Here is a 22,354-nt window from a genome sequence, read left to right as displayed (position 1 = left end):
GCAGTCTCGACTCTCCTCTGCCATGGTGTCTTGGGCCTCCCCCGCTTAAGTCTGCCCTCTGGACTCCAGAGGGTATTCCTCCTTAGGAAAGTCTCCAGCTCCAGCAGTGTCTCAACATATAAAGCTCTTGTAACGATCCTCGCTATATGAAGCATGTTACAATTCCCACCAAGTGGAGGAGTTCCTATTGGCGCGAAGCGTAAGTAAGGTGTTTGCGTTCCGCGCCTCAGCGGGTCCCGTTCGTAACACTATTCAAATCAGAGAGGATGGTCGTGGACAAAACTCAGTGTGCCAAAAGGATGGAAGTCTCTTTGTGCAAGTAATGGAATAAACGCAGTCAAAGCCAAGCCCATGTGATATGTTTTTATCTCACCAAATATATGACCCAGAGCATCCACCTATGGCATGATGAGAAGTGAGTGAGGTCAATAGTGCTTCTGTGGAGTTCATTGTATTCATGTGACTAGGGTTATTATTATTTTTAAACACTTCTGTTACCACTGATGCTGAGCTGACAGATACATATGTACAGAAACATACAAACTGCTTACACACTCCCCCACACACACACACATCTCATGCTCTCAAACATTAGAATCTACATTTAGAGATCATTTACAGATAAAAAATAAAAAAACAAGAGTAGATCTAATCCATTCATTTACAGGACCTCAAAAGGGGATACAGTATATCCCAAATTGCACCTTATTCCCTATATAGGTCACTACTTTTGATCAGAGACCTAAAGGTAGTGCACTAAATAGGAAATAGGGTGCTATTTGGGACGCATAGTACGGTACTGCCAAAGCATAATACAAGCAAGCAAATAGCAGTAAACCAGCCCTTCTTGACAGGAAAGAGTCACATCACATGATCCGACCAACTCAAAGACTTCCCAGAAGCTTCCTGTGTCCCTCAATCAGTTGTCACACCTTTGTGTTCATTAGGCACCAAATGGAAGAAAAACAGACTGAAACAGGGAGGAACTATCTGGAATTGCAAACACTCATTTTCATTTGCAAAACGTTCATAAAGTTTGCGCCGCGTGCCTAATGAACACGACCCAGTACACAGTGTGATGGCACAGACAGAGGTCCTTTTACATGGGAGACTAGGAGTGCATCCCAAATGGCACCCAATTCTCTATATAGTGCCCAACATGTGATCAGGGCCCATAAAAAAGTATTGCACTATGTAGGGCTCTGGTCAAAAGTAGTGCACTAGGGAATAAGGTGTCACTCAGGAACACAAACATACAAAATTACTCTTCTGCTTACAGTAAAGCAAACCTGATTAAACTAATCAACAGATGGTCCATTGGAGGAAGTCAGAGACTGACACAAATACAGCAATATGAGTCCTTTTCTCCCTGACGTCACAGGACAGTGTCATGAGTGCAACAAGGGTTTTTGCATTTTCTCTGCTGCGATTGGTGATCGGTGATTCCGAGCTAACACTTCCTGGGGGTCACTGGCGCTTGGCCTTGTAGGGTCGCGAGCGTTTCCTGCGGTCTGGTTTCCTCTGTTTGTGTAGACGGCCGATGCTCACGCCCTGGCGACGGCGCACAGAGATATTCTGCTCGACCAGACTAGCCAACATGCCTGGAGACAGAAGGAGAGCGAGAACTTGTAAAATTGGTTACTGTAAAATTGCCTATGATCTCGTAAAATGTTACCGCATTTTCTACAGGAAATCATATTAAAAACACTTGTCAGAGAGGAAGATGTGGAGAGAGTGTACCATTATGTGGACTACTCTCAGGCAGTGTGGGTCCCCGACTACACAGTAGGGAGGTTAAATATAGAACAGGGATTAGCTAATAAACAGAGAGAGACTAAGACTGGATGTGTTCATGCATGACATTCCACCTTTAGTTCTACCAAGGGAAAGCGTTGAGTGGTGACTGTACCTTCTTGGGCCAGCATGGATATGAAAGTACAGATGAACTCGTCATAATTATGGGTCCTTCGCTGGTCATCGATCTGGTCAAAACACAGTTGAACATTTTCATTAACACCCACACACACAGCTTTGGATTTCTGTGACCAAACTCATTCATCCCACTACTTAGGAACTTGATTAGAATTCATTCTAACTTTGTATTTCTTCCTCTTCTCCACCTCCTCCTTCAAAAACACTTCATAGTTGGCGATGTCCGCCTCCACACATTTCAGCAGAGCAAGCAGCTCCTGCAGGAAAACAAGAGATGGAGAAGAAATCATCTGGCTGACATTTATAAAACAGCAAACTGTTACATACAGCAAGTCAACCTCTAGCTCCAATTAGCTATTCGACACACAATACAGTGAAAGACGACGAATTTGAAAACAAAAAGGCATACAAAACGAGAGTGGAAAACCGGACAATAACTGGGAAAAAAAAAGTGAAAAAAAGGATTGAGGAGCCATTAAATACAGAAATCTCCAGAGATGTTTCTAGCAAGTGAGAGAGAAAATAAAGAAAAAAAGACTTACTTTAGGAGAGTATTTCTCCCCTGAGGGCTTGTTGCTTCCAACGGTTTCCGTGGAGATGATCTTTTCCTTTCTGGGTTTGACGTCTTTGCGCTCCTCCTTCACCTCCACCGATGGTCCCTCCTTACCATCCTCCTTCACACCTTCCCCCCTTCCTGCTGGGTTGCTCCCTTGCTCTTGGTCTTTTACCTTCTCTGGAGTGCCTGCCTTCTCTCGCTTGGACCCCTCAGGTGGTGTATCAGCTGCACTGGCACAGAAACAACATCTATTGAGCAATAAACCAACAAATCTTCATCATTGTATAAAAAAAAACCCATTTTGGAACCCTCCCCCAAAAAAGTGTTTCTTATTAGACAAGTTCAGGAAGTTCCTCCCGGTTTGTCCATTTTCTTTCGTTTAGTTTGTAGTGAATATGTCCCAGCTATCAACTCGCCATCAGATTCAGCTAATAGGAATATGCATCGATCCCTTTCAAGACGATTTGATGGACCCCGGGTGCCCACATTTCCCACATCGAATAGCGTGAGGCCACAGGGTTCTTTTCACATTCTCTATTTCCCTATGTGGGAGCATTGCAAACCAAACCGTAGGTCGGGATTTTATACCTGGTTACATTGAACAACACAGCAGCTTTTCAGCATATTTTGTTATTTCTCCAGTTGAAGTCGGAAGTTTACATGCACCTTAGCCAATTACATTTAAACTCAGGATTTCACAATTCCTGACATTTAATCCTAGTAGAAATTCCCTGTCTTAGGTCCGTTAAGAACAGAATAATTGTAGAGAGAAGGATTTATTTCAGATTTTATTTATTTCATCACATTCCCAGTGGGTCAGAAGTTGACATACATTCAATTAGTATTTGGTAGCGTTGCCTTTATATTGTTTAACTTGGGTCAAACATTTCAGATAGCCTTCCACAAGCTTCCCACAATACGTTGGGTAAACTTTGGTCCATTCCTCCTGAAAGAGCTGGTGTAACAGTTAGGTTTGTAGGCCTCCTTGCTCCCACACGCTTTTTCAGTTCTGCCCACAATTTTTCTATAGGATTGAGGTCAGGGCTTTGTGAATGACCACTCCAATACCTTGACTTTGTTGTCCTTAAGCCATTTTGCCACAACTTTGGAAGTATGCTTGGGGTCAATGTCGATATGGAAGACCCATTTGCGACCAAAGTTTAACTTCCCGCCTGACTGATGACTTGAGATGTTGCTTCAATATATCTGCATAATTTTCCTGCATCATGATGCCATCTATTTTGTGAAATGCACCAGTCCCTCCTGCAGCAAAGCACCCACACAGCATGATACTGCCACCCCCGTGCTTCACAGTTGGGATGGCATTCTTCTGCTTGCAAGCCTCCCCTTTTTCCTCCAAACATAACGATGTTCATTATAGCCAAACAATTCTATTTTTGTTTCATCAGACCAGACGACATTTCTCCAGAAAGTACGATCTTTGTCCCCATGTGCAGTTGCAAACCGTAGTCCGGCTTTATTATGGAGGTTTTGTAGTAGTGGCTTCTTCCTTGCTGAGCGGCTTGTCAGGTTATGTCGATATAGGACTCATTTTACTGTGGATATAGATACTTTTGTACCTGTTTCCTCCAGCATCTTCACAAGGTCCTTGGCTGTTCTGGGATTGATTTGCACCTTTCGCACCAAAGTATGTTCATCTCTAGGAGACAGAACGCGTCTCCTTCCTGAGCGGTATGGCGGCTGAGTGGTTCCATGGTGTTTATACTTGCATACTATTGTTTGTACAGATGAACGTGGTACCTTCAGGCGTTTGGAAATTGCGCCCAAGGATGAACCAGACTTATGGAGGTCTACAATATTTTTGTCTGATTTCATTTGATTTCCCCATGATGTCAAGCACTGGAATACATCCACAGGTACACCTCCAATTGACTCAAAGTATGTAAAAGTATGTAAATTAGCCTATAAGAAGCTTCCAAAGCCATGACATCCTTTTCTGGAATTTCCCAAGCTGTTTAAAGGCAGTCAACTTAGTGCATGTAAACCTCTGACCCACTGGAATTGTGATACAGTGAATTAAAAGTGTTGGAAAAATTGTGTCATGCACAAAGTAGATGTCCTAACCGACTTGCCAAAACTTTAGTTTGTTAACAAGAAATGTGAGGAGTGGTTGAAAAATGTGTTTTAATGACTCCAACCTAAGTATATGTAAACGTACGACTACAACTGTACATGGGCTCCGATAGGATTCTAGAACGAGATGTTTTAGTGCGTTTTGGTTTGAGAGCGAATCGGTGGGATTCGGCCTGATACGATTCGATGCACCAACATTTGTTGCATAAACACATTCATTTTCCATTCTAAATTCAAATCTGCTGCTGATAGAGCTCATGAGTTGGGCCTCTCTGAGCTGGATCTGTCTGAGAGGGCTGTGTGTGTGTGTGTGAATTACATATGTCTATGGTGTAGGTATTATGTAGGTACCTGAGACATAAGGTAGACTAGGTACTACCAGATTTGGGGGGGGGGTGCGACAATGTAGGCAGTTGTGTGTCGCCCCACTTTGACTCTGAAATCATCACCCACTAATTAACTAGTCATTTTTGCAGATTAAGTGTTTGAGCTAGTTATGCATCAATATTTTTCCAATTAACATATAGCACACTTTAGATTCCCCCCCGTCCCCCGTTGTGACGTTTTTAACTGTGTGATCGCTTCTCCTCTGCTTCCGCCATGCAGTGTGCGAGTGATTGCTGCCCTCACTATGGAATTATCAACTTAACCCTGTATATCTAAAAATGACCATATGCACTGAGTGTACAAAACATTAGGAACACATGCTCTTTTCATCCCTTATTGATGTCACTTGTTAAGTCTACTTCAAAATCAGTGTAGTTGATGGGACGCATCCGATGTTGAACAAATCAAAAATAAAATCTATTGTCAGCAGGGACAGTCAATGAGAGTTGTGTCTCCTGTAGTTTACATCTATTCCGGTAAAACACAATTTAACAGTGCATAGATAACTATAACCTAGCAAATTATATAGGTTGTTACTCAACTAATACAGCCTAATATCATGCAAGATCAGGAACAGGTTGCCTGCCTGGCATTGGTCAGCGTGTGAAGCTACCCCAGATATAGCCTGGGGTTGTTCTGCATGCAAAATTAATTGTAGACCAATGACTGGCAACACAGTTACACGCAGGTCGACACTGAAAGATGAAGAATTTTCAGAAGGTAAAAATAAGGTAATATGAGAAAAACATTTTAGTCAACTGCCGATTTGTAACGTTTGAATCGATTTTCTGACTGATGCATGCTACATTTGGATCGGTTTGTGGGCCGATGCACTTGTTTCTTTAAAAAAAAATCTGGGGCCGGTGCGTGTCGGTGAATCGTTACATCCCTACTAGTTACATCCCTACTAGTTAAATGCCCTGTTCAGCTCTTGCATCTCCAGAGCTGTGTCAGTCTGGTATTAGATTAGTATAATCCAGGTGTTAATATGGCTTATGTAATTAGGTTTGAAGGTAAGCAGCTGCTCTTTGATAATTCATTTATGATGATAATCTTAAATCCAAGTGCCCATGTTCGCTTCCCCCATGTCCAGTCTCTTTCGCTCCCCATCTTGCACACACACACACACACATATCCTCACCGGGTGGCGGTACAGCATATATAACACCGTCCTCCTGTAGATGCAGCAGGGCAGTGCTGACGGAGGGCCCCAGCTCTCTAACAGCCCGGTTGTGCCTGGCGTCCAGCCTCAGCAGACCCTCATCCTCCCCGAACAATACCCGGGACAGGTGGGACGCCACGGGGCTGGAGGGTCGTGTGGCCGCCTGGGAGCGAGCCGGGGAGCGCAGTGGCGAGTTGAAAGCGCTGCCGATCTCCGAGGCGGTGTCGGTGCTCTCGTTGCTTGGCGTGGGCGAAGGCTGCGAGGTGGCGGTGATCACGATGCCCCCCGTGCGGCCCTCGGTGCGGACCGAGAGGGGCGTGGCCAGAGCGTCCTTCCTCTTGACTTCCTTCTTGAGTTTCTCGGCCAGGACACTCAGCGCCAGCTTGGTCTCCACGCCACCGCCGCCTGCACGGCCCGTACGGGAACGCAGGCCCGCCTTCCGCCTGAACCTAAACACTCATGAACATACGAACATTCAAGTTACAGAGGGGAACATTTTGGACTCAATGAAAAATGTGGTATAACGCTTTTTAGTCTGAATAACACCATCACCTGAGGCCTTTACCACAGTCTAAATTGAAACATCATGCGATATGAAGCTGAGTATAGAAATATAATGGAACTAGAATAGAAAGAGAGTGACCATAGCACTAGAATAACTCTAGTTGTGTGGAGCTGACCTGGTGGGTGTGCCTCCTGCTGTGCCAGTTACTTCCTCCTCATCGTCATCAACATCAGAGAAGGGGGGCTGGTTTGCGCCAGGGACCCGGGGACGACCCACCCCCGTCACCCCTGCCGCAAGGTCCTCCTCCTCCTGTCAATCACAGAACAACCAATCATCTACCTTGTCACGGCAAACATATGGTATTGGTCCATGGGGCCGAATCCTAACTTGAGATATGCGTACGCAAGTCAAGCCTGTCGTGACAATCCATCAAGCATTGACGTTAATGAGACTTGTGTGTGGAAATTTGAGTTGTCACATTGTAACCCATCCCTCTCCTGCTGACCTGCATGGGGGACTTGGCGTAGTTGTGGTTGTCCAGGAAGGCGGGCAGTCGTGGGGCGATTAGGGAGGTGCTGTTGACAGGCTGCGTGGCTCCCCCTCCCCCCGCTGGGGCGGTTGGTTTCCCCATGGCCTTCCCCTTGCCTGAGGGGCTGGGTGTCGACTGGGACTGGGCTGTTGCAGCGTCCGCAGAACAAGGGGAGAGACAGTCATGAAGTCATGGACATCAGTGGAACTGTTGCAGCACATCATAACCTGAGACAGGATGAACCCCGAATGGCATGACATTCCCTTAATGGTGCACTACTTTTGACAAGCGCCCATATGGCTATAGTCAAAAATAGTGCACTACATAGGGAAGAGGGTGCCATTTGGGAGACAACGACAGACTCACAGAACCATTTCTCATGTTTATAAAGAGAATCTACATTTTAGGTGGTTGGAGCTGAATGTAATACCTGTGGGAGGAGTCTGCTCAGCCCCCTGTGATGTAACAGGTTGAGGCTCTGCCTCTTCTTTTTTGATAGCAGGGGGTGTGTCCTCTGAAGGGGAGGAGTCCTGCTGCTTTCTGTCCTGGACGAGCTCTGGCTGGGTGACCCGGATCAGCTGGAGAACAGGTGACATTCATGTCAAGTCAATTGGACACACATGGTGTATTGGTCTGGGTGCATTCGTTTTAGCTCGCCAGGGGCACTGGCTGGGTAGAGTTGGCACATTTTAGACCATTCAATTGATCCTAAAGTCAGAACTCTGCTTAACCAGGACAAAGGGCAAGCTAAAAGGAATGCACCCAATCAGATACATACACACACACACACACTTTCTCACTGGGGTGTATCAATCGGCTCCTCTGTGTGAGTTTCCTGACCTGCTGTAATCCCTCCAGAACCATCTGTCTGTTCCTCTTGAGGATCTCTAGTTTGGACTCATACTTCACCCTGCGGTCAGGAACCACTGCCATCAGGTTGAAGCGGATATCATGGTATGGCTCTCTGAGAGGTGAGAGAAAGTGTGTGAGTGTGTGTGTGTGTGTGTGTATGCGTAACATCTCATTCAGTGTTACTGAGGCAGGAGATAGGCTCACCCAGCTGTGGCCAAGCCAATCCTCTCCATGATGACCCGTCGCGCCTTGTCCGTCCACTCCTCCTCCTCTCCCCATGGCCCTGAGAGCGAGAGAGAGGTGGAGGAAGAAATGTTTAGAATTTACTCTCCCCTCCCCATGCTGCTTTCATCCCGAGCCCATGTGGTCACCCTATGGGCCCTGGCCAAGAGTAGTGGACTACATAGGGAATAGAGTGCCATTTGAAAATGAGCCACTGCAGTCTCACAGAATTTCGTCAAGGGTTGTATTGCCACACAGTAGATCATGTGCTTCACATGGCATTACAGCGCTATGAAGACACTAGGCCAGGGGTTATTCAACTTTTTCAGCCTGGGACCCAAATTAGAAATTCTGTGTTTTTCTGGGACCCAAGCTTATGAAAACATGGCCCTATGCGTAAAAAAAAAAAAAAAAAAAAAAAAATAATTAAAATTTAAAAATTTAAAAAAAATTAAAAAAAATCGGTACATTTCATTGACCTTATGCCTAAAACACAATAGACTAAAACAAATAATTGAATGAAATACCAATGTACAGTTGAAGTCAGAAGTTTACATATACTTAGGTTGGAGTCATTAAAATTTGGTTTTCAACCACTGAACACATTTCTTGTTAACAAACTATAGTTTTGGCAAGTCGGTTAGGACATGTACTTTGCGCATGACACAAATAATTTTCCCAACACTTTTAATTCACTGTATCACAATTCCAGTGGGTCAGACGTTTATATGCACTAAGTTGGCTGTGCCTTTAAACAGCTTGGAAAATTCCAGAAAATTATGTCATGGCTTTAGAAGCTTCTGATAGGCTTATTGACATACTTTGAGTCAATTGGAGGTGTACCTGTGGATGTATTTCAAGGACTACCTTAAAACTCAGTGCCTCTTTGCTTGACATCATGGGAAAATCTAAATAAAATCAGCCAAGACCTCAGAAAAACAATTGTAGACCTCCACAAGTCTGGTTCATCCTTGGGAGCAATTTGCAAATGCCTGAAGGTACCACGTTCATCTGTACAAACAATAGTACACAAGTATATCGACATAACCTGAAAGGCCGCTCAGCAAGGAAGAAGCCACTGCCATAAAAAAAAGCCAGACTACGGTTTGCAACTTCACATGGGGACAAAGATAGTACTTCTGGAGAAATGTCCTCTGGTCTGATGAAACAAAAATAGAACTGTTTGGCCATAATGACCATCATTATGTTTGGAGGAAAAAGGGGGAGGCTTGCAAGCCGAAGAACACCATCCCGACCGTGAAGCACGGGGGTGGAAGCATCATGTTGTGGGGGTGCTGCAGGAGGGACTGGTGCAGTTCACAAAATAGATGGCATCATGAGGGAAGAAAATTATGTGTATATATTGAAGCAACATCAGTCGGGGAGTTAAAGCTTGGTCGCAAATGGGTCTTCCAAATGGACAATGACCCCAAGCATACTTCCAAAGTTGTGGCAAAATGGCTTAAAGACAACAAAGTCAAGCTATTGGAGTGGCCATCACAAAGCCCTGACCTCAATCCTATAGAAAATCTGAAAAAGTGTGTGCGAGCAAGGAGGTCTACAAACCTGAATCAGTTACACCAGCGCTGTTAGAAGGAATGGGCCAAAATTCACCCAACTTATTGTGGGAAGCTTGTGGAAGGGTACCGGAAACATTTGACCCAAGTTAAACAATTTAAAGGCAATGCTACCAAATACTAATTGAGTGTATGTAAACTTCTGACCCACTGGAAATGTGGTGAAAGAAATAAAAGCGGAAATAAAATCTACTATTATTCTGACATTTCACATTCTTAAAATAAAGTGGTGATCCTAACTGATCTAAGACAGGGAATTTTTACTAGGAAATTGCGTAAAACTGAGTTTAAATGTATTTGGCTAAGGTGTATGTAAACTTCCGACTTCAACTGTAAAAAGTAATTCATGTTTATTTTCCCCCTTTAAAAACACTCCTACATATATGTCTAGGTTGGAACTGTTGCTCTTAAAATACAACAAAAAATATTCTGAAATGGAATAAACTGATTGATCACATCACACAGATGTAGACCAGAAAACCAACATAAAACACACACAGAGGTGCGTGGCTGGTTGAAGTTTTCAACAAGCAGGTCTATTCTCGGCTCCGTTTTTGACAGTGCAACTCGGAGGTCATGCTCAGCATTGAGTCCGTTTCTGTACTTGTTTTTTTTAAGGACGGCAGAGTTGAGAACACTGACTCACATCTACTGCTTTCTCAGTCAGACAGAAGACCGATTCCTGCTGTAGATGAGCAACCCAGAACTGTGCGTGTTTGCCTCAAAAAGCATCTTGCTTTAAATCAGTTAATTCCAGAATCAAAATGATTACTTGTATTTTAACAGAACAGCTTCAACTTAACTTGCTTTCAATAATCATTTCTATAGTAAGTTGTACAGTAGTCCTGATAATGTTTCATCATCTGTACTGCTACTTAGGGTTGCAGTAGCTAGCTAGTTTGCTTTGGCTAACGTTAGCTAGCTAGCTATTAGCTGTGTCCAAGGGGATTGTTTGAAAGAGATACTGACATCGACTACTATGAAAGATAGCACTCCCCTTATTTCTGCTGATCATCACCCGTTAGAAAATGACAACAATGCCTTGCTAGCTGACTTACTTTTCCCACTGTCGAAGCACTGTTTCCTGAAGCATTCTGCCCTGTTCTGAAATAACTCCCTGGGTTCCTCGTTACATCTCAAAGTTTGTATGAAACCAAGAGAGAAACTCATCACTGCATTTGCATTTCATGACAATTGCGCTCAGTCAAAACTTGTGGCTAGCTTGAGTCCATTGGATGACAGCGGTGAGTGATGGCGAGTGGGAATGGCTGACAGCGCATCATCTACTGCTGAATGACAGCAGCGTGATCTTCAATAAAACTGCAGAAAAAAAGATTGGGTAAACTGCAAAGCACACGGGCATCTCCCTCCCACTCGCACAGCTGCCAAACTGAGCAGAGACACCGCTGCTCAGCTGAGAGCGCACTGAGCAGAGAGCACAGTTGCACTTAACCAAATCAATTCCAGTAATTAAATGAAATAATTATACATTTACTCAGGACAAATCACGAGCCGCAATTAACAGGTCTGCAACCCACTTTGGGTCGTGACCCATACTTTAAGGCTGCGCTAGGCTGTCTCAACGTGAGTGAGCAGTACTACGCTGCTTCCCTTAGTCCATCACAGTGTGCAGCCTCACCGTGGTCAATGGGGTATGCCTTGAGGCCGTCTAACTCAAACAGTCGGTCTTTGATGGGCACGTAGCTGACAAAGTGGAACGCTTCCATGGTCCGCACGGCACTAATCCCATTCTGCTTCTCCGGCAGGTGCCTGGGCTCCGGTCTCCATGGAAACAAGAGAAGGAAGAGGCGGAAGAATCAATCATGGGTGGCAGTCACATTTGTACAAATCAGGGTTGTATTCATTCCTGCACAACGTAGACAATGTTTTGCAACAGCAAATGAAAACAACTGTTTCTAATTGGATGATTTCAGGTTGGTACCTCTGTTGTTTCAGCCTTGTTTTTTTTATGTGCCTACTGAATAAAATCTAGTTGTAGGAAGGGGCATACTCAATAGGGAGGGACAAACGCAGCAGCACCTACCTGGCATGGCTGTTGTGTGCTTTGGCCAGCTCTGGGGCATTTCCAATGGCGTAGCCTTTACTCTGAAAGAACACAAAAGAATGCAATGTAAAATTTGATTGTAATCATAACACCACAGCAGAAATTGGAGAGAGGTAGGTGTGTGTGTCCTCACCTCTGGACCGAAGCCTTTAGTGAAGGTCTTCATGCGGCTGAGGGTAGTGCCCAACTCAACCCCACTACAGTTCAGGAGCACGCTCAGAAGTGCATGGGTGGCGCAGGAGTTGGGGATCAGCTGGGCACAGAAAAAAATAACCATGTAAAGGAACTCAATGAGAGAAAGAAAAAAAACCAATGTCTTCCTCTGACACAGTAGGAAATGATGGAATGCACCACATTCTGACAACAATATAGCCTCCATGCATGCAAATCACTATTACTGCAAACTGACTGGCCTGAATCTTATAGTCAAGGATTAAACAGACTCACCTGGTGAGCAAAGAACATGTCATTAACAATGTCATCATCAATGACAGACGTCTCATCCACCAAGGTGGAGACTTTCCTCCTAGACCTTCGTTCTTCAATCCACTTGAACAGGAAGATGAAGCCATAGACAGGACTGGGTGGGAGACAAGAGTCAAGGAAATCAGATAGCTGTCCACATATTTGGGTTTATACACTAGTAGGCCGAGGCTATATATACAGTGGGCTGTAAATAGTGAGGCTTTCAGAGAGTTGCTCCATACCTTGGACACTTGCTTTGTAGGTCGTATATCTCCTCCACCTGAACCCCCTTCACACCTACATTACAAACACACATGCAGAATACAAAAAAAGGAATACTCAAACTACATGGTGCTCACACTTATCCAGTACAGGTTTACTTTATCAGCCAACCTGTCAAATCAACTCACCAAAATCCTCCACCAAGAGCGTGAATAGCCCTGCACAGACCATAAGAAAACACGTTAATTGAAAATGTAACAATGGCATCGATCATACAAACAGAAACATTGTAGGTAATTCCTCCTGCTGGTGCAACTAATGAACAATGTAACGTTATTGTACTAACTAGTGTGTAATTGATATATTACAAGCTACAGTAGCTAGCTAACTTATAGCCCTACGTATGAATCTATATAACGTAATTTGCTATTACATGTATTGTGTTTACTGGCAGTAAAACATATTGAGACGATCAAACATTCTGATTGCAGATTAGATTATATCTGACAAATAATTGTTCGCTAACGTTAGCAGCTAACGCATTAGCTTCTTACCCGGGTCACTCTCGAGTTCCAGCCACCCTTTGTTCATTTTTGTATGAAATTACAGTCCATCGATATTTGGCTAAGTACTGAGTCAGTCCATATTCACATAACCACTGCAAAAGTTTTACCCAATTAGCTAACGGAACGAAGACATATTCATTTCTAACACAAAAGAACGACAGCTTGGACGCTTTAATTCACGTCATTTATGCGCGACTTCGAAATGGTCGAATTCAAGACTACTATTCTTCTTCTTCGATTAGGTTTAACGGCGGTTGGCATCCAATAAATGTTGCATTACCGCCACCTACTAGACTGGAGTATAACTTCCTTATACTTTGCATATAAAAAATGTTTCTCCCCCCCAAAGAACATTAAAAAAAATTAAATACAACAAATACCCTACCATTTAACAGTACACTCCCCCAAAAATAATAAATACCATACTCCACTATTTAAATATATTTAGTCCTACTTCAGGCGAACAGTCTGAAAGGATGGGACACCACCCCTTAACACACCCTGTAACTCTTCTGATGTCAAATCAAATTTTATTGGTCACATACACATGTTCAGCAGATGTTATTGCGGGTGTAGTGAAATTATTTTCAGTAAGATTGGATTTTTTGATAGTCTAGCACAAATTCCTCTCTGCAGCTGCCACCACAACCTCTATTTTCTGTGACTTATGTTCCATCCTGCTGTACAGTTCATAACCATCACTATAAATGAAAAAAAATCCAATCTTACTGAAACATAGATCACTTGTTGGTTGATCCCTCTGTACTGGTACAGATCTACTAGTCACACCATTCCTCTCAGGATCCCTCCCTCTTGATTTACTTATTTTTATTTAAATTGGCAAGTCAGTTAAGAACAAATTCTTATTTATAATGACGGCCTAACAAAAGGCAAATGGCCTCCTGTGGGGACAGGGGCTGTGATTAAAAATTAAAAATCAAATAAAAATATAGGACAAAACACACATCACGACGAGACAACACAACACTACACTACTTAAAGAGAGACCTAAGACAACAACATAGCAAGGCAGCAACACATGACAAAATAGCATGGTAGCAACACAACATAACAACATGGTAGCAACAACATAGTAGCAGCACAAAATATGGTAGAAATATATTTGGGCACAGACAACAGCAATGCATCACACAAAGCGGCCACAACTGTCAGTAAGAGTGTCCATGATTGAGTCTTTGAATGAAGGGATTGAGATAAAACTGTCCAATTTGAGTGTTTGTTGCAGCTCGTTACAGTTTCTAACTGCAGCGAACTGAAAAGAGGAGCAAGCAAGGGATGTGTGTGATTGGGGACCTTTAACAGAATGTGACTGGTAAAGAACATCTACCCACTCGAGAGCACCCTTACCTGCCAAGCTATGAATTATGTGTCTGTAATCTAGCATGGGTAGGATGGTCATCTGAATCAGGGTTAGTTTGGCAGCTGGGGTGAAAGAGGAGCTATTACCATAGAGTAAACTAAGTCTAGATTTAACTTTAGCCTGCAGCTTTGATATGTGCTGAGAAAAGGACAGTGTACCGTCTAGCCATACTCCCAAGTACTTGTATGAAGTGAATACCTCAAGCTCTAAACCCTCAGAGGTAGTAATCACACCTGTGGGGAGAGGGGCATTCTTCTTACCAAACCACATAACCTTTGTTTTGGATGTCAAGGGTAGAGAAAGCTTGTTAGACACTAATAAAGCATTGTTGTAGAGCATTTAACACAAAATCCAGGGAGGAGCCAGCTGAGTATAAGACTGTATCATCTGCATATAAATGGATGAGAGAGCTTCCTACTGCCTGAGAAATGTTGTTGATGTAAATTAAGAAGAGTGTAGGGCCTAGGATCGAGCCTTAGGGTACTCCCTTGGTGACAGGCAGTGGCTGAGACAGAAGAATTTCAGACTTTACACACTGCACTCTTTGAGAGAGGTAGTTAGCAAATCAGGCCAAAGACCCCTCAGAGACACCAATACTCCGTAGCTGGCTCACAAGAATTAAATGGTTTACCGTATCAAAAGCTTTGGCCAAGTTAATACAAATAGCAGCACAACATTGCTTAGAATCGAGGGCAATGGTGACATCATTGAGGACCTTTAAGGTTGCAGTGACATCCATAACCTGAGCGGAAACCAGATTGCATACCCAAGAGAATACTATAGACATCAAGAAAGCCAGTCAGTTGATTATTAAGTTTTTCCAACACTTTTGATAAACAGGGATAAACAGTTAGGATCAGATTGATCTCCGTCTTTAAATAAAGTACAAACTGTGGCTGCCTTCCAAGAAATGGGAACCTCCCCAGAAAGAAGAGACAGGTTAAAAAGGTCGGAGATGGGCTTGGAAATGATAGGGGCAGCAACCTTAAAGAAGAAAGAGTCTAAACCATCTGAGCCAGATGTTTTTTTGAGTCAAGTTTAAGGGGCTCCTTTAGCACCTCAGACTCAGTGACTGCCTGCAGGGAGAAACTTTGTAGCAGGGTGAAAATACGGAGAAGGATCAGGGATAGTCTCATTATAAGAGGTGGGAGATGAGGAAATGTTGGACTGGCAAGGAGGCATGGCTGAGTCAAATATGAATCCTAACTTAATGAAGTGGTGATTAAAGAGCTCAGTCATGTGCTTCTTGTCAGTAACAACCACATCATCAAGGGTTTATTCTCCAGGTCTTTAACCGTTTTCCAGAACTTCTTGGGGTTAGACCCACAGAGAGAGAACTGCTCCTTAAAGTAACTAACGTTGGCCTTCCAGATAGCCTGAGTGCACTTATTTTTCATTTGCCTGAACGAGAGCCAGTCAGCCTGACTATGTGTGTGCCGAGCGTTTCGTCAAATACAATTCTTGAGGCGGAGTAACTCTGCCAGATCACAGTCGAACCAGGGGCTGAACTTGTTTTTAATTCTCATTTTCTTTATGGGGGCGTGTTTGTTAACAATACCACTGAAAATATAAAAAAAGACAGTCCAAGCATCTTCGACAGAGAGGATCAAGTTGATTCTATACCATTTTACAGAGGCTAGTTCATGAAGGAAGGCTTGCTCATTTAAGTTTTTTTAGCAAGCGTCTATGACAAATCAGGACAGGTCATTTCACTGAGCAGCCATTACCAACACAAGCTGTAAAACAGCGATCACTAAGGTCATTACAGAAAACACCAGACTGACACCTATCAGGATTATTTGTGAGGATAACATCGAGGAGAGTAGCCTTTTCTGAGTGTTTGGAGTCATACCTTGTGGGATTGGTAATAATCTGGGAAAGATTTAGGAAGTCCCATTGCTTTAGGACTTGTTCAGGTGGTTTAAGCATGTCCCAGTTTAGGTCACCTAGCAGAACAAATTCAGACTTAGCGTAAGGGGCCAGGACCCATCTTACTCTACTTTCTTCACTACCTCAGCATATGACAACTTCTGCACTACTCTAACCCTGGAAACCTCAACCTGCTTCTCTCGCACCCCCACAATTAACACAAACCACGACTTTCCCCAATTCTACACATACATTTGTCTCATGCCCTTCTGCACACATAGGAACCTCCTTCCTACACACTACTGCCACATGCCCATACGCTTGACACCTGTAACAACGTAATGTAGTCGGCATAAAAGCTCATACAGGATAACTTATATATCCTAACATCACTTTATGGGGCAAAGACTCAACATCAAAACTCTGTTTCTCCACTCATGTCACCCTGCCTGCTAAGCACCAAACGACGAGCATCACAACCCCCGGGAATCTTCCCCTTTCGGTTGGTCAGCTTTCACATTTACCGCAACCCCAGTAATCACTCCACTCAATGGCGCCCTTTTCTTGAGAGCAAAATAATTCACATATCTTGGCTCCATTCTTTTAACACGGAGCGCCTGCTCCCTCTGACCAGCAGGAACACATACAATTATCACAATATCACTTCTGGTTACCCTCACCAATTCCAGAGCATCCAACTCTGAAAAAGCACAGCACCCACCATGAAACCTGAAATGGATCAGCCAAAAGTCAAGGATCCACTTTTTCCAAAAACTTCACTCCTACGGTGGTGCAAGCCTCGAGCTCCGAGAACTTCACCATACCTACCACCTCCAATACATCGCCCTCATTCACTTATATTTCACCTCCTGTCTTCAACTCTCTCTGCTTACACTTTCTACCATTCTTATTTAACAAACCATCTCTTTTTTCAACTGACTCAAGCTCACCCTCTTCCTCACTCTCTCTCTTAGACCTCCTCTCCCTCTCTTTTCCCTCCATTCCTCCTCCGTATTCCAAGTATAACGCTCCTTATGAGATTACTGCACTTCTCCTGCATTACACATTGTTCTTGCCTTGTCAAGGGACAACATTTAACCGGCTGACACAATCTTCTTACAATCAGCACGAACCTCTCAGGATGTTGCGTTCAATAGTGCATCCCACTTGTCACAGCACAGCTCCGTATTAACCTCAAGACTACACCAGCAGATGGTGCCATAACATACTTTGTCGTGATGTGCATTAATATAACAATTACATGCTCTAATTTCTATGCTATTAACTTAATGAATTAGTGTTGACGCGTACAGCATAAACTAAAATCTAATATGATTTTTTTTTTAACCTTTACTGATAGCAGTTTTTGGCTTCTTATAAACAGTTTTTGTCATTCGAGTGTGCCTTCGGGAACCGACTTCTAGCGAGTTGTTTTTCCCATCTGTGCAGGGGAACCGTGTTACTGTTACCCTTGAAGAAACAGTGAGGGGGGAAATAAAAAAAATACAGTTTGTAAAAAGAATAATGTATTAATCATAAGCATATCATCAATTCGATTTCCCAAGGGAATGCAAAATGTAAGTACATAGTTTGACAACTTTTTGACTCGAATTTCATTTTAGTTTCAGTCTTACAATGTTACATAAGGGGATTTCTTGATTAGCCATCCTCTGGACAATAGACGTTGGCTGAAAACAGCGAGTGTATGGTAACATGACGCTAGCGCACTAACAACAAGCTAGCTAGCTGCTCAAACACGCACGAGCTAGCTAACGTTAGCAGGCTGTGTTTGGTACGACTCGTCTGTTAATTTATGGAAACTCGTTGAACGAGCTAACTGCTGTTAGCTAACTAATTGTAACAAATTAGCTAAGCTAGCTAGCTAGCTAGCGTAAAATACATTATCTTGGATTGTGATCTGTTTATAGCCAGACGCGTAGCTAGCTACGTTAGCAACAGCATCTCTTAGCAATATTTCATATCAGATGAGCGTTTTAATAAGCCAACATCTCAATATCCGGCTAGTTAGTGTCCTAATAACAGTAGCTATTATGTTGATTTTCGCGAGTTAATAATGACATATATTTAATGATGGGCACAAGGTAGAAAACGACAAGTAACTTTAAGCCAGCTAGGTATTTGCTAATGATGCGCCCCTATTCTAGCTAGATATCTACCTGTTTATGGTTGCACGTGATGGCTACATACAGAAGCTAGAGTTGGTTATTATCTCTTGCATTTAGCATTTCCTGTAACACTGCGCTATAATTGCTCAATTGTGTTTGTGTGTGAGAGAGGGAGTGACAGAGGTTAATGTTGGCATCCATATTATATTAATTAGCAGGAATATTGCCATTGTTGTTTGGAAACAAAATCTCAGTCTCAGATATATTCCTGAACTGTCTTTTCCATGTTATTGTGGTGCAATACCAAAAGTGTGACATCTTTTTTTTTCTTCTCCGAAATTCAAGTAACACAAAACTATCACGCCAAGGTGCAACAACATCTTCATGTCCTATGATTTAACATTTGACGCATTGAAATGTCAACAGAACGCAAAAAAAATATACACAGGGGTTGATATTGATTTGCCCTTGGGAGTTGCAGGTGAGAAGGGGTATATCATCCACATCACATGCTGCTCAGTGTTGTGGTCATATTTGATGCTGGACATGCATGTGGGTCGTTCCATGTCATTTCAGCAAGCTATCATCCCTACCATCTCAGATTGTTCTGAAATCGTTTCTGTAGTTAGACACAGATACGATTAGCATTCCTGCAACATTATTTTGTTGAAATATTTTGATCTCTGAGAAATTAAGCTAATTGATTGCACCCAAATTGACCATTTAAATGAATAGGATTCATATAATAAATAATAGTACCTAACATCTGATTTGGAGAGACATTTTTTTCTAACAGTGACTAAGACATGAGGAATCAAAAGAAATGGTCAAACGACCCCCCACAACAATCCCAACCCAACATCAGTATCAGTTCTCTATATCTGATAAGTAATTACAGGCTGACTACACTGCTCGCATCGCAAAATAGAAATCTATATTATTTAATTATTGCACCAACGAGCGTCTGCGCTGCCAAGGGCTAAAATAGAAGTCAGTTCTATTTCTGATGCAGATCGCGCTGCAAGTCCTGCCTCTCCCATCTCCTCATTGGTTTATAGAAGCAGGTACCCATGTGCCTTCTCTTCATTGGTAATACCACGTGGGTGACTGAAAGACGAACAAGTTCTGTGGCAGTAATGCACCTAATTTATGAAAGTTGCCAATCACAATATAAAGTCAAGAGAAGAAAAAGCCTAGGAAGAGAGATGACTAGAAACGATTCGGTTGACCGTTTTATGTGTGGATTAATTGTCAGAGTAGAGGACCTTGTACATTTCAGGTAAAATAACAACTCAATGTTTATATCCCAGGACAAATTTGCTTACAACAACAAGCTATCTAAATAGGACAAATTAGCTAGCAAGTGCAAGCTAGCTAGCTAAATTTCCATAAAGGTTTAATGCTTTTCAACCTGTCCCCAAATTAATGTAATTGGTTCAGAGTTTGTTTTGATATTTTAACTTGCGTGTCATGATCGCGTTTGGTGTGGGGTGACAAAATACATTTATGCACGATGGCACATTCGCACAGCCGGTTTGAGCTGCGGCTCAGATTATTGTTTCTTCATCCTATGTAATTTATTCTCAGTGACTTTTGTAGCCCCCCCCGTTCAGAGAAATTAGTCATTGAAGTTTTTAGGTTTATGTCCCATCCTACATCTTGATATTACCAGGTTCTGACCACTAAATGGTGCTGTTCCTGCTGACAAGGCTGTTTTCCGCTGCAGTCATTTATGTGGTGTCGAGCCATCGCAAAATCGCCACCATGCCCAAAAAATATGGAACATGAAAAAAATATTTCTACCAAGGCGCACTGAAGATGATAAAACAGTCCACTTTTAATTTTCCTCTGAAAACAAAACAACAAATTAATAGAAAAATCAGACTACCCCATAGTAGATAGTTTATCTATTTACGTAGTTGGCTTGGATTCCAGATCTCTATTCCTACTTTATTTATTTCTCAACGTCTGAATAGGCCCAGAGTTAACAGCGGCAACCTTGGTGTAAACCGCCACCCAACCTCAAAATATTTTTGGGGGAGTGACTTAAATTGTAATGAGACAGACTACATTTTTAGTTGAGCAAGCGTAGTGGCAACCTGGGAAAGTGTTGGAGGGGAAAATGGTGACATGAAGTGGGTTCTGTGACAAGTACAGATTGGGCATATTACCCCAAGTTACCCTAACAGATTTTTTTCTACATATAGTCACTGTGTTTAAGTTTTTTGGGACATACATTTCAACACTAGTATGCTAACTAGTTAAAGTACCTAATTTGGGATCGATCTAATGATTAGCCCAATAGGGTAAATGCAGATAGGCTGAAGCATGGGGTTGCCTACTGTATTTATTTGTAGCCACTATGCTGCATCAGTTGGGTTCTCGGGTGATTATGCTTATTGCTAATAGCATACCTGGTAATATATGCATGGACCAATATGTCAAATAAATTTTACCAATATATTATTGGACTCATTTCTGGAGGTGGAAATTATATTTTAAAAGGTGTCAGCGTAATTTCATTTTCATTCAATTTGGAGTAGTAAGCCACCAGAACTCAGCTTCTCAGTTTCCAATTACCTTTTCCCCTCACTGCTACACATTTTTCCAAAGGAAACACCAGGACAAGGTCTGACAGCAACCTGTGCTTTGGTTTTGTTTACCTGGCTAACGTTTCAGCATTTATGGTACAAACCCACATAGGTACCATTGGGAACTTGTTTCTCTTCGCAATATTACAGATAAAACTTGGCTGGGGGGGGTGACAAATAAAAGTATATTACAGTTCCATTTGAGGACAAAAACGCTGAATGCTGCGCCACACATGTTACAAAAAAACTGGGAAGACATCTACGATGTACCGATGTGCCGACCACTTCAACTGTATGTTATTAATAGGAGAACAGTAGGCAGTGAGAGAAAATGTTTCTTCGCCATTGGGTACGACATCCCTTCTCCTAAAAGTGTGCACTTGCACACATCTCCCCCTCAGATTGAAAAGCATAGGATCGGTGTGGGCGATGGCTGAAGGGACGTGCCCACTTGGGAGAATGGGGACGCAGCCTGTCTGCCAGTGTGGGAGGCGGGGGGGTTTGTGACACTCAGACCTTACAGTCGTTGCATAACCATCTGAAGGAACAGTGTACAGGCCTTTGTATGTGAGGTGAGAGAAAACGGGAGCGACGACTATAGTCTGTGTGTCTTGGGTTAGCCTATATATCCTGCTGTTTAACACAGTCTGTCTGAGTTGCAACGGCCTGTTATGTAACTGAGCTCTTATGTAATTGGCCAGCTCGCTCACACTCTTGCCGCCTCGCTCGCTCACACATATTCACTCATACTCACACACTCACACTTCGACACACACTCACAGAGCTCCCTTTCCTCTTTTTCTCTCTGATACTTTGAGAGTGCCTTAGGAAAGACGAAGGTAAAGCAACGACAGTTTGTTTTACTGTACTGCTCATTTCATGCATCCCTCTATCATAGATGATGAATGTACAAAAGGAATCGATTTATTGATGATAATAACCAGCCTGTTTTACCCAACATAGTAATTTCATACCCTAGATCAAACTCTCCCCACTTTGCCAAGCTGAAAGAGAGAGTTCACCAAAATTACATGGGCATTTCCATGTAAAAAAAAATAAAAACATGAGCACCAACATGTGAAGTTCATAGGAGCATATCAAATGAAAGCTAAGAGTCTATTTATATATATTTTGAAATCACGGCATATGTACATTTTTCCACTGTTTTCCATCCTAAAAATGAGGAATAAGCAGACTGATTTTTGGTCAAGCAGATGGAAAAATGGTTTTAGAAAACAACTACCAGAAAGAAA

The 22,354-nt window shown here is 42.8% G+C and overlaps 2 protein-coding genes across 3 annotated transcripts in view; one reads left to right on the top strand and one right to left on the bottom strand.

Moving 5' to 3' along the window:
• Nucleotides 1-348: 348 nt before the first annotated feature.
• On the bottom strand, nucleotides 349-13,439 carry bap1 (BRCA1 associated protein-1 (ubiquitin carboxy-terminal hydrolase)). Its single transcript, XM_021568695.2, has 17 exons — nucleotides 13,123-13,439; nucleotides 12,757-12,786; nucleotides 12,589-12,643; nucleotides 12,329-12,461; nucleotides 12,015-12,134; nucleotides 11,861-11,922; nucleotides 11,456-11,598; nucleotides 8,222-8,300; nucleotides 8,006-8,129; nucleotides 7,596-7,743; nucleotides 7,142-7,311; nucleotides 6,812-6,945; nucleotides 6,111-6,580; nucleotides 2,475-2,713; nucleotides 2,097-2,189; nucleotides 1,910-1,982; nucleotides 349-1,601 (listed from the first exon to the last, which is right to left on the bottom strand). Exons 1-17 carry the CDS (start codon nucleotides 13,157-13,159, stop codon nucleotides 1,468-1,470), a joined length of 2,244 nt encoding a protein of 747 aa, XP_021424370.2. The 5' UTR covers nucleotides 13,160-13,439; the 3' UTR covers nucleotides 349-1,467.
• Nucleotides 13,440-17,808: 4,369 nt separating this feature from the next.
• Nucleotides 17,809-22,354, top strand: part of rad54l2 (RAD54 like 2) — a 36,767-nt gene continuing 32,221 nt past the window's right edge. For both annotated transcript variants that reach the window (XM_036950010.1, XM_036950012.1), the window contains exon 1: nucleotides 17,809-17,961. The gene's annotated coding sequence lies outside the window, so the exon portion shown is untranslated. The remainder of the gene's footprint in view (nucleotides 17,962-22,354) is intronic.

This window comes from Oncorhynchus mykiss, chromosome 17 (genome assembly GCF_013265735.2).
Source record: "Oncorhynchus mykiss isolate Arlee chromosome 17, USDA_OmykA_1.1, whole genome shotgun sequence".
NCBI classification, from domain to species: Eukaryota; Metazoa; Chordata; class Actinopteri; order Salmoniformes; family Salmonidae; genus Oncorhynchus; species Oncorhynchus mykiss.
This window is presented reverse-complemented; position numbering and strand designations above follow the sequence as displayed.

Excerpts from the sequence above, each read along its gene's own strand:
- bap1 (XM_021568695.2), bottom strand. The coding sequence starts at position 13,159 with ATGAACAAAGGGTGGCTGGAACTCGAGAGTGACCCGG. Across the intron at positions 12,462-12,588 it reads CTACAAAGCAAGTGTCCAAG|TCCTGTCTATGGCTTCATCT; the intron begins GTATGGAGCAAC and ends TCTCCCACCCAG. Across the intron at positions 7,312-7,595 it reads TGAGCAGACTCCTCCCACAG|CCCAGTCCCAGTCGACACCC; the intron begins GTATTACATTCA and ends ACGCTGCAACAG.